The sequence below is a fragment of the Rhincodon typus genome, chromosome 13 (assembly GCF_021869965.1).
Source record: "Rhincodon typus isolate 14 chromosome 13, sRhiTyp1.1, whole genome shotgun sequence".
Taxonomy (NCBI): Eukaryota; Metazoa; Chordata; class Chondrichthyes; order Orectolobiformes; family Rhincodontidae; genus Rhincodon; species Rhincodon typus.
The window spans coordinates 14,435,034-14,447,740 of NC_063344.1; the positions used below are offsets into that span (position 1 = coordinate 14,435,034).

Consider the following 12,707-nt stretch of genomic DNA (forward strand, 5'->3'; position numbering starts at 1 on the left):
GTGAGGCTTTCATATTAGTGGAAAAATGTAGCAAAAACACAAATGATGCCACTCTTTGAATGTGCAGTCAGCATGCATTGTGCGCTAAAACTTCACGGCACTGATTGCCTGCTAACCTGTCAGCAGTCATGATGCTTTCTCCCTGTACCCACCATACATAAAATATTTGAACTAATATGGTGAACCAGAGACTAGCTCTGGTATCAAGGCTACCTGCACTCCACCTTCTCATGACTCCCATACACCACAAACCCTAATTGCACAATGTGCTTACAACAAGGGTCAAGAGTATCATGGAGCAAGACATCAGTATTCCTAACAAAAGTTTCTACTGAGCCATCATCCAGTATAGCCAAAAGTGGTTCCCATTTGTAGTGGTCTGCACTATTCTCCACAATTTCATGCTGAATAGCGTGCGGCTCTTGCCATATGGCATTCAGGGTCACCTTAGATGGAAATAGAGAAGGAAGCTAATGGATCAGAAGTGGGGGAGGAGGAAGGAAGAAAGTGTCTGGAACTGCTTTGCACCAGGTTGGACATCCAAGACTGTCCCTTTTAAATCTACTTGCCTAAAATTTCATCCTCATATCCACAATTTCCCAACTTTCCATCTCTCTGCCACATACCATCACAATATCCTCTTTGCCAATATCCTGTAATAAAGGACACGATACAAAAAAGGAATCATTCCATAACAACACTACCAATAATAACACATAAAATGAAATATTCATCACTCTGAATTTCCTTACTATATGTTTTGCAGTTGCCTTGGACACATTCCAGGGGCTGCAATACACAACGAGTGTATCTCTGTGTTAAGGGCGATAAACTGCCTTTAAGCAGTGCAGGCTAGATGTGCGTGTTGATGTGCTATTTGCCTCAAATTAATCAGGCATAGTATGATCTCATTTTATGATCTCTGTAAGGGGTTCAGGATTCTTGGTCCTATGTCACAGAGCTGTACATACCTGAGCATAAATTGTATAATGTGGGAAGAGTTAGACTACTCTAGACATAAAAGATTGAGAGAGCATGTGGACATGAACACACAATGAAGATAGATTGGTCCTTACACAATGTTAGAAGCTGGTATATCATTCATTATTATGCACAGCAATAATTAGTATTAATTTTTAATGACTAGAGTGACTTTGAAGTCTAAGCCTGAAGAACTGTTCTTGATTCTGCTTTACCCCTGACCTTGCTGCCTTGAACCCAAACTCAATGTGGTGTCATACTACACAATAAAATAATCCCATCTCTCATTATGAGCCTAGTCAATTTTTAGCCCTTCAAATCTCAGTATTCTTTTTGTAGTGTGGTAAGTGTGAAATGCATCAGTCAAACTCGTAAGCTCTGAAAAATAATTGACACAAGTGTGAAGTTTTTAGGTTTTAATTACTGTTGGGCCTTTTTAAAAATGAGGTTATCTTTCTTGCAGCGATAGTAGGAACTGCAGATGCTGGAGAATCTGAGATAACAAGGTGTGGAGCAGGATGAACACAGCAGGCCAAGCAGCATCAGGGGAGCAGGAAGGCTGACATTTCAGGCCTAGAGAAGTGTCTAGGTGCGAAACATCAGCTTTCCTGCTCCCCTGATGCTGCTTGGCCTACTGTGTTCATCCAGCTCCACACCTTGTTAGCTTTCTTGCACTTTTCTTTGTATTTTTTCTTTCTCTTAACACACCTTTCTTACCTTATCTTCAGCAGCCTAGCCCCAGTTGAGCTAATGTTTAATTTAACCAATCTAACAGACAGTTCCTTCTCATGTTTTGTGCTGCCAATTTCACAAGCGTCCATTCTGATCGGTTATATAGATTTTTTTTTTCTATTCATTTGTGGGATGTGGGTGTCGCTGGCTGGCCAGCATTTATTGCCCATTCCTAGTTGGCCTTGAGAAGGCGGTGAGCTGCCTTCTTGAACAGCTGCAGTCGTCCTGCTGTGAGTTGACCCACAATGCTATTATGGAGGGAATCTCAGGATTTTGACTCAGCGACAGCGAAGGAACGGTGATATATTTCCAAGTCAGGATGGTGAGTGACTTGGAGGGGAACTTGGAAGCGGTGGTGTTCCCATATGTCTGATGCCCTTGTCCCTCTAGATGGAACTGGTCGTGGGTTTGGAAGGTGCTGTCTGAGGATCTTTGGTGAATCTCTGCAGTGCATTTTGTAGATAGTACACACTGCTGCTACTGAGCATCGATTTTGGAGGGAGTGGATACTTCTGGATGTAGTGCCAATCAAGCGGGCTGCTTTATCTTGGATGGTGTCAAGCTTCTTGAGTGTTGTTGGGGCTGCACTCATCCAGGCAAGTGGGGAGTATTCCATCACACTCCTGACTTGTGCCTTGTAGATGGCAGGCAGACTTTGAGGAGTCAGGAGGTGAGTTACTCGCCACAGTATTCCTAGCCTCTGGCCTGCTCTTGTAGCCACTATGTTAATGTGATGAGTCCAGTTGAGTTTCTGGTCAATGGTAGCCCCCAGGATGTTGACAGTGGGTAATTCAGTGATGGTAACACCATTGAATATCAAGGGAAGGTAGTTAGATTGTCCCTTATTGGTGATGGTCATAGCCTGGCATTTGTGTGGCACAAATGGCACTTGCCATATATCAGCCCAAGCTTGGATATTGTCCAGATCTTGTTGCACGTGAACATGGACTGCTTCAGTCACAAATGGTGCTGAACATTGTGCAATCATCGGCAAACATCCCCACTTCTGACCTTATGATGAAGAGAAGGTCATTGATGAAACATCTGAAGATGGTTGGGCCTAGGACACTACCCTAAGGAACTCCTGCAGAGATGTCCTGGAGCTGAGATGTTTGACCACCAACAACCACAACCATCTTCCTCTGTGTCAGATATGACTACAATCACCGGAGAGTTTGGCCCCTGATACCCATTGATTCCAGTTTTGCTAGGGCTCCTTGATGCCACACTCAGTTGAATGCAGCCTTGATGTCAAGGACTGTCAGTCTCAACTCACCGCTGGAGTTCAAGTCTTTTGTCCATGTTTGAACTAAGACTGTAATGAGATCAGGAGCTGAGTGGCCCTGGCAGAACCCAAACTGGGCGTCACTGAGCAATTTATTTCTGAGCAGGTGCTGCTTGATAGCACTGTTGATGACACCTTCCATCACTTTCCTGATGATTGAGAGTAGACCGATGGGGCGGTAATTGGCTGGGTTGGATCTGTCCTGCTTTTTGTGTACAGGACATACTTGGGTAATTTTCCGCGTTGTCGGGTAGATACCAGTGTTGTAACTGTACTGGAAGAGCTTGGCTAAGGGAACAGCAAGTTCTGGAGCATAAGTCTTCAGTACTATTGCCGGAATGTTGTCAGGGCCTGTAGCCTTTGCAGTATTCAGTGCCTCCAACAGTTTCTTGATATCATGTGGAGTGAATCGAGTTGGCTGAAGACTGGTATCTGTAATGCTGGGGACCACTGGAGGAGGCTGAGATGGATCATCCACTCGGCACTTTTGGCTGAAGATTGCTGCAAATGTTTCAGCCTTATCTTTTGCACTGATGTGCTGGGCTCTTCCATTATTGAAGATGGGGATATTTGTGGAGCCTCCTTCTCCAGTGAGTTGTTTAACTGTCCACCATCATTCACAACTGGATGTGGTAGGACTGCAAAGCTTAGATCTGATCTATTGGTTGTGGGATCACTTAGCTCTATCTATCACTTACTGCTTTCACTGTTTGGTGTGCAAGTAGTCCTGTTTGGTGGCTTCACCAGGTTGATACCTCATCTTCAGGTATGCCTGGTGCTGCTCCTGGCATGCCCTCCTGCACTCTCCTATGAACCTTGGTTGACCCCCTGGCTTGATGGTAATGGTTGAGTGGGGGATATGCCGGGCCATGAGGTTACAGATTGTGCTGGAGTACAATTCTGCTACTGTTGATGGCCCCCAGTGCCTCATGGATGCCCTGTCTTGAGTTGCTAGATCTGTGCGAAGTCGGTCCCATTTAGCACGGTGATAGTGCCACACAACACGATGGAGGTTGTTCTTAATGTGAAGGCAGGACTGCGTCTCCACAAGGACTATGCGATGGTCACTCTTACCGATACTGTCATGGACAGATGCAACTGCAGCTGGCAGATTAGTAAGGATGAGGTTAAGTATGTTTTACTCTCTTGTTGGTTCTGTCACCACCTGCCGCAGACCCAGTCTAGCAGCTATGTCCTTTAGGACCCGACCAGCTCGATCAGTAGTACTGCTACCGAGCCACTCTTGGTGATAGACGTTGAAATCCCCCACCCAGAGTACATTTTGTGCCCTTGTCATGCTCAGTGCTTCCTCTAAACATTGTTCAACATTGAGGAATACTGATTTATCAGCTGAGGGAGGACGGTATGTGGTAATCAGCAGGAGGTTTCCTTGCCCATGTTTAACCTGAAGCCATGAGACTTCATAGGGTCCAGAGTCAATGTTGAGGACTCCTAGAGCAACACCCTCTTGACTGTATGCCACTGTGCTGCCCCCTCTGCTGGGTCTGTCCTGCCGGTGGGACAGGACATATCCAGGGATGGTGATGGTGGTGTCTGGGACATTGTAAGGTATGATTCTGTGAGTATGACTATGTCAGGCTGTTGCTTGATTAGTCTGAGAGACAGCTCTCCCAATTTTGGCACTAATCCCCAGATGTTAGTGAGGAGGACTTTGCAGGGTCGACAGGACTGTTTCAGCCGTTGTCTTTTCAGGTGCCTAGGTAAATGCCAGGTGATCTGTCCAGTTTCATTTAGATACACACTTGCATTTAGATGCACAGTTGCATACCTTTCTCAATGAGATTCTAGATACCCAATAAAGGGAATTGTGCCATTTCTGCCTCATGCTTCTTGCCACCTGTGGGGCACAATATCACAAGCAAAGGAAGTCTAATTTGTTATAGGCAGTATTCATTACTTTATATATGTTAATTATCAAATATATGAGTATTGAAATTAAAATGCAGATAAATCATTAGACTCTCCATAGATTCATACACTACCCATGCAAATTTTTTATTCATTATGATTTTGTGCTGGTCATTTGTGTCAAGCAAAAGAAAACAACTTTTCTGCAACATTAAAGGTGTCTGAATGACACTATTGATCATGTGAAAGTTATGCAGCGACGTGCGGTGAGGAAGCATTCTTCTGTATTTTTCATTCTGGGATGTGAGTGTCGCTGGCTAGGCCAGCATTTATTTCCCATCCCTAATTGCCTTTGAGAAAATGGTCTTTTTGAACTGCTGTAATCCATTTGGTGTTGGTATGTCAACAATGAAGTTCAGGAGAGAATTCCAGGAATTTGATCCAATAACAGGACAGGGAGGAAATGGCAATATTTTCCAGAGAGGATGGTGAGTAGCTTGGAGGGCAACTTGAAGTGGTTTTCTCAGAAAACTGCTGCCCTTGGCTTTCTGGATGATAGGTTTTCTTTTGGTTTGGAAGGCACAGTCTATGTAGCCTTAATGATTTCTGCAGTGCATCCTATGGATGGTACGCTATTGCTACTGAACGTCAATTGTGGAGAGAATGAATGTTTGTGGATGTGATGGCAATCAAGTGTGATTCTTTGTCCAGGAAGTTGTCAAGTTTCTTAACTGTTGTTGATTACCCATTTATTGTGAATCATCACAAGCTTCTGTATATTCTGACCTGCTCGGCCATTATCCTCATAATATGTGGCAGTTCAGCCTCTTCAACCTCCTCAACCTCTCTGTGAGTTTCATAAAGTGGCTGCTTGCGCGCAATAGTTACTAATTCACCTCACCACAACAAGTTATATTTTTCATCAACTTGTTTTGCCATGCTCTCCTTTGGAGTGCCTGGGACTGTGAATCCAGGCCTTCTGGCCCAGATATGGGGACAATATCACAATGCCACAAGAGCCCATAGAAATTTGTGCCCAATAATTAACAAGGTAATTACTCTTGTAATAATATGATAACACATAATAACTGTCAATTGACTTCTCTGACCAAGAAAGTGACCAATGTGACAGTGAACCAGTGCAGAGATTCATTTCTTCAGACTGTGAATTGTTGCTGGAGATCTTAAAAATGTCAAATTCATTTGAAAAAAGGCCTTACTTTCCTTTCATGTTTTTTCTCTCTTTCTTAGTCCAGTTTTTCACTCATGTCTTTTTTTCTGCACATGTTTTGATTCTAAATTCACTTACTGGAATTTTAGGGCTTTCTCAGTCCTTGAGCTGTTTATTTCTCAATCATGACACCTAATTATTTTAGAAGCTACATTGTTACTCACTTCAGTTCTAGATGGTCCATTGTCCTTGCAACACAATTCACAGTTGGATGCACTTTTTGAGGCAAAATTGTTTTGAATGGAAGGGTGCAAGTTGGAATCTGACTAACTATTTATATTTTGAGAAGAATGACTTCAGTTGTGTCAACTAATAAACTCTTCTTTACCCTGACTACTTCACCCCTCCTTAACTTATTGCATTCACAGTTCTTTAGCCATAGACTTTGGGTTTTCTGTGAATAGACCACTTTGTGTAATTACAAATTTGTATCCTGGAATTCCCTTTCTTGAACTTCTTCACTCTCATCACATCTTTGCCCACTTTAAGAAATAAAAAGCTTGAGCACGAACTATTAGGTGACATATCAATAGCTAGCATTGATTCTTAGATTATCAGGCTCAGATTCAGCCCTAGCCAAATATGGTGGTTAGAAAGGCTGGCAATGGAAATTAAGCAATGACAAGGTACTAACATGTCTGCAACATTTGAGAACAGGGATGAGAAAATGTTTGAGTGTAGGAAATATCAAAGATAATAAAGTGTTGTCCTGCCATCATCCACAGAAGACCACCCCATGGAAGCCTGAATATGTGACATGTTTGGAGAACAATAAACAGACTAAAAGCCATAATGTGTACGCACAAAAAGAAGAAGTTGGTCTACCTGGTTGATGGCATGCTTTTATATAACACATCTAGCATCGCCTCCAGTGTGCTAGCACAGCCTTCAGTGGCCTGAGGAAAAGGGAGTGTGAGAATAACAACATCAGATCTGACATCAAGATCATGGTTTACAGAGCTGTGGTTGTTCCCACCTTGCTATATGGCTCTGAGACATGGACTGTCTACAGCAGACACCTGAAGGCACTGGAGCAGTACTACCAATGCTGCCTGCACAAGATCTTGCAAATCCTCTGGGAAGAAAGTTGCACCAACATCAACGTTCTCAACCAGACCAATATCCCCAGCATTGAGGCACTGGCCACCCTAGATTGATTATGATGGGCTTGGCACTTCGTCCACATGACCGACAGGAGACTTCCTGAGCAGGTGCTCTACTCCCAGCTTCAAAACAGCAGGCGAGCCCCAGGTGGACAGAGGAACCGCTTCAGTGATACCCTCAAGGCCTTACTGGTGGTGTGCGGCATTCCCACAGACACCTGGGAATCACTGGCCCAAGGCCGTCCAAAGTGGAGGAGGAGAATCCGGGAAGGCATTGGGCATCTCGAGACTTGCCATCTGGAAAAAATGGAAGCCGGGCGAAAGGAGCGTGCTGCCACACCAATGCCCAACCCACCCCTTCCGCTGACCACCATCTGCCCCAAGTGTAACAGAGCCTGTGGTAGTTGCATTGGTCTGTACAGTCACTGACAGACTCACCCTAAGAGTGGAGGAGAGTCATCGTCATCTGCATGGGACCGCTGATGGTGACAATGATATTAAAAATACATATAACATAAGCACATCCATGGTCTAAAGGTTTATATATGTGCCACACAAATCCTAGGCAATGACCATCTTCAACAAAAGAGAATCTAACCATTACCTATTGACATCCAATAACATTACTATTGCTAACTCCCTCATTATCAACATCTTCAGGGTTATAAATGATCAGAAACAAAACTGGGCTAGCCAAATAAATACTGTGGCTACATGAGGCTGGCTGCTGTGTATACCAACGTCCTGAATGCACAAAGCTTGCCCACCATCTTCAAGGCACAAGGCAGGAATGTAATAAAGAACAATACAGCAGAGGAACAGGCTCTTCAGCCCGCCAAGCCTGTGACACCACAGTAGCATCAAATGTATTGCAGAAATTCATCAAGGTTCCTTTGGCAGCAGCTTTCAAATGCATGACCCAAAGAACAAGGGCAGAAGATACATGGGAACACCACCAACCGAAAGTTCATCTTCAACCCACTAACCATGCTGACTTGGAAATATTTTGGCACTCCTTCATTAGTGCTGGGTCAAAATTCTGGAACTCCATCCCCAATAGCATTGTTGGTCTACCTACAAAAAATAGACTGCAGCAGTACAAGTACTCAACTCACCATTACCTTTTCAAAGGTAACTCAGAATGTGCAATAAATGCTGGCCCAGCCAATGATGGTCACATCACAAGTTTCTGGTTGTTAGTCTGAGAAGAACAGCAGCCCAAATTCCCTGTGGGCTAATTCTTGTGAAAGAAAGACAACCTTTATGTAGCATTTTTAGCAAGTACCATTTGTCTAACATATGTTATAGCTAATGAAGAAGTTCTGAAGTATGAGCACTGTTGGAATGTAGTAACCACAGCAGCCAATTTACACACAACAACCTCTCACAAGCAGCAATTTAAAATAACCAGATTATCTTTTTGTTGTGATCTTGATTGAGGGACAAACATTGGCTATTGGATAACTCCACTACCTAAATAAAGTAGAGCCAAGGAATCTGCTACATCTATTGTAGTGGCAGCTGGGGTCTTGGCAAGTCTTATCCAAAGGATGGCACCTCTGACATGAATTGGAGTGGTAACCTTGGATGCATGAATTAAAACTTAAACCCAGAACCTGATGACTCAAGGGTATGTATTCTACCAACCAAGGCATGACCATTTTTGTGAGCTACCCATACTGATCATTCTTTCGTTAAAGAGGACATTTCTGAGTGGTTTGTTGATTTATTTGTCTTAATTTGTTAGCATTAGTCGTCAGAGAGTGAAGGTTACAAATCGTCAATAACTTCATTACATTTAAGTATCAAGGTACCAATCTCATAAATACATTTTGTGGGGTTTGTATTGACATGATAGAGAAAGATAATTGATTAGCTGACTCTGTCTCTTGAGTCCATGAACCTATTTTGAATTCAAAGGGTAATTGTCTTAGGACTGACTTCTTCAACAGTACATTAGTTCAGCTCTTCAACTCTCCTACAAGTTCTTGGTAGAGATTCCCACTGTAAAACCCTCTTGGACTTTTGACTATATCAAAGGTGCTTTGTTAGTGTAAATTGGCTTTGTAGTTTCTATATACCAAGAATGCTGTTATACTAACAGTGAACTGTATTAGTATTATAAGAAGATTTAATATCAGAGATAACATATGGGGGATACATATTTTCCTAAATAGAAGCTTTTTTAAATATTTATCCTAAACTTGGCTTGCATTGCCTCAATATGTGTTGACTGCATGCCAGTCAAAAGTACTATAGAATGTTTCTTACCTCTGGCTGGCTCTGATGCGACTGTGTACACATTCTTTCGGCAGTTGATGATGCATCCACATGGCAGATGAATCCATCTTTCAGACAGAACAAACACTGGCGTTATAGCAGCTGCCAGCAAGGTCAGGACAAAACCCAAAGACTCAAAGGACACATTCTCAAGTTTGGTGACATGATGGACAAGCAGTTGTACCTATGAAACACAGAGATCAATCAGGTGGTCACTCAGACACATAACCTCATTGAAACAATCAATCTCTGAAAATGGAGATATACATCATAATCATGGAATGTAGAACCTTTGTTCACTGTTGCATAAAATAAAGACAAATGTTTGTGGTGTAATTCAAGTGTCAAAAAAAAAACTAACAGAAATACTGTGCATTTTGGCAAAATAAATTAGAAGATTCAATATAAGCTAAACATTCTAATTTGAACAGGCAGTACAGGAACTGAAAGACTCAGGGCTAAATGAACACAAATCTTTGAAGGTGACAGGACAAGATGATAAGATTTTAAGAAAAATTGTGGGGTCCTTGGCTTTATTATCAGACGGTGAGGGTAGAAATATAGAGAGATTATATTAAACCTTTGTAAATTATTGGTTTGGCCTCATCTGGTACAGTACACAATGCTGAGCAGCACAGTTTAGGAAGAATGTCAAGGCTGTGGAGAGAATGCAGAGGCAATTTTCTGGAATGGATCCCAGTTGAGGAACATTTGCTATGTGGAGGCACTAGAGAAGTTGGAATTGGTGACTGTCAGTAAACACAGAACACCGACTTAAAGTAACTGGGAAAAGAACTAAAGGAGAAATTAAGCCTTCCTCATCCCACCCACCCCCACCTCCAAAACCAGTTGTCATGATTTGGAATGTTTTGACTGAATGGCCAATTAAGTCAGACTCAATTGTAACTTTTGAAAAGGGAATAGGCAAATAATTGAAAAGGTTCAGATTGCAAGGCCTCAAAGAATGAGCAGGGGAATGAGATTAATTGAATAGTTCTGTCAAAGAACCTAAACCAGGGTTTACAAAAGTGGAGGCTGGGACCTCAAGCCTCCCCCACCCCTTTTCACAGGTCTTGTCTCTTCCACCTCCCAAACATCTCTCACAAACTCACAAGTCCCCTCTCCCCCATTTCTCCCTCACAAGTCTTCAGGTCTTCTGTCCCCGACCCACATCCTCTCCTCACAGTTCCTTATCCAGGGATTGTGACAATTTTCAAGCCTCAAAATGGGATTACAGTGGGAAAAGTTTGAGAAGCACTGACCTATGCAGAGAGAATGCTGGTGGTTAGCTAACCTGCATGACCATGGGATCTTTTGTTTTTGCAAACTAGAAGATCATCCTAGTGTAAGTATTGGAAAGGAAATTTGCAGTTTGCACTTTGGTGTTTCTTTACAATATGTTCCAAGTATGAAAAATAGCGAATTGATAGGAGAGGTTTTAGGTTTGTGTTATGTATCAGTTTATTACCCAGGTTTTACTGTTGAGTTGTGCATGAATTCAACTGATCACAGAATCTCCAACAATCATTAGTTCTCAACCTAGACTCATGTATAATCACTTTCTGGTGTTAATAAAGTTGCTCAGCTGAAACAACTGGAGCAATATAACTCCAGAAATAGCCGCGAGAGGCAAAATAGAGGTTTAGATAGATAGATAGATAGATAGATAGATAGATAGATAGGTTCACTCACCATTAGTGGTAACCATAAGACAACTTTCGTCATGGCTAATATTAAGGAAAAGCGCTTTTGAGCGAACTCCACTGTTGAGTTCCGGTGTTCGAAGCAGTTGCTTTGACATTGCGATGATTGAATAACATCAGACCGACTTTTTACATCGGAGCTCCAGCTTACATCGGTATGGAGACACCTTGAAGTTCTGTCCACCGGATTCTCCAAGGTGGAGGCGTTACTCGCGGGATTCATACTGTCAGCCACTTGATGATAACTGGGATTTAACTGTGTCTGTTGCTGCCCCTCGAAGCAAAACAGTTTGTAGGTGAGGGGTACGGCTAAGGTGATGAGGACGAGGAGGCAAGCGGAGTACAAGGCAAAGAGAAGTGGCACATAAGAGCTTCTGTGGTCCACAAGACACCCCCAAGGAGTTGGGACGAAAGTGCCCCACCCAAAGACAGGCAGGGCGCTCACAAGCAGACTGATAGCCCATAGTATCGCCAGGAGCCAGATCATAGGGACAGGTTGCTGGTTGCTTCTGAAAAGCCTGGATCGCCTGGTTGTACAGTAGTCGTAGGAGACGATTAAGGAGGACTTGAGAGCGGCGGATACCCCTTGCAATAGATAGAGGGCGGCTGAAAGGGTGCACACAGAACTGGGCACCTTCTCCTTTCCCCACTGCAAGGACATGAACATAGATAAGGCGACCACGTAAAGGAGGTCATCTATAGCAAGCGAAGCCATAATGACCACCAGGAAGTTCTTGTTTCTCGTCTTCAGCAGGCAGGCCAGCGAGTAAACGCTGCCCAGGAAGATGAGGGGCGTGCAGATGAGGGTAAGGCAAAATAAATAGACATTCACCGATTTGCCCCCGACTGGAGTGTCCATTGTGAGACCGGTCTCTTCGGGATCACCGCTGAGGCAGCGGGATCTGTTCATGGAGTTCAAGCGGCGGGGGTCTCAGACATGGTTTTCCTGCACTGCCAAAGCTGCATGTCTTTCATCTCCTTGAGTAAAGCCAGTTTCAGACACTTTGCTTGGGATTGCCATGCCTTAACTTGCTTGTGCATAGCTCGCACTCCTGCAACGGGACTCCTGTGGGTGCGTGCCCTGGTCGCTGTCCTCCTTTCGTTGTGCTGAAATGCTGCTCACTTTTTCTCTGGCTTTTCCTGGCACTTTAGTTTGGACTTTAAATCATGATCGTTGCGTCCAGTTTCGCTCCACTCAGCAGTATCTCTCATTTTCACTCGTTTTTGATGGATTGAATGCAGAGGAAATTGATATTCTTTTTGTTTTTTTTTTAAAAAAGCAATGATTATCGAGCGAGATAGACAGAAACAGAGTACATCCGCGCTTTCGTTGAAGTGCACATTTACATTGACGGAGAATAGGGCTGGCGACTAAGGTGACGCGCCCAAGTTGCGTCATCGTCCAATCCATGTACAATACCAACCCAGGAAATCAGAATTCCTCCCTCCCTCTTTGCGATTGCACGTGTTGAATACATTTACTTTCAATGCGCACTTGAAGGAGAAGCTTTTTGAAATGTTAC

The 12,707-nt window shown here is 43.4% G+C and overlaps 1 protein-coding gene across 1 annotated transcript in view; it reads right to left on the minus strand.

Annotated features, from left to right (window-relative positions):
- Positions 1-12,094, minus strand: part of LOC109914602 (probable G-protein coupled receptor 149) — a 35,842-nt gene extending 23,748 nt beyond the window's left edge. Inside the window, exons 1-2 of the mRNA XM_020514215.2 lie at positions 11,174-12,094; positions 9,473-9,665 (exon numbers count right to left, since the gene is read on the minus strand). Of these exons, the coding sequence (XP_020369804.1) occupies positions 9,473-9,665; positions 11,174-12,094 (1,114 nt within the window). The remainder of the gene's footprint in view (positions 1-9,472; positions 9,666-11,173) is intronic.
- Positions 12,095-12,707: the final 613 nt, after the last annotated feature.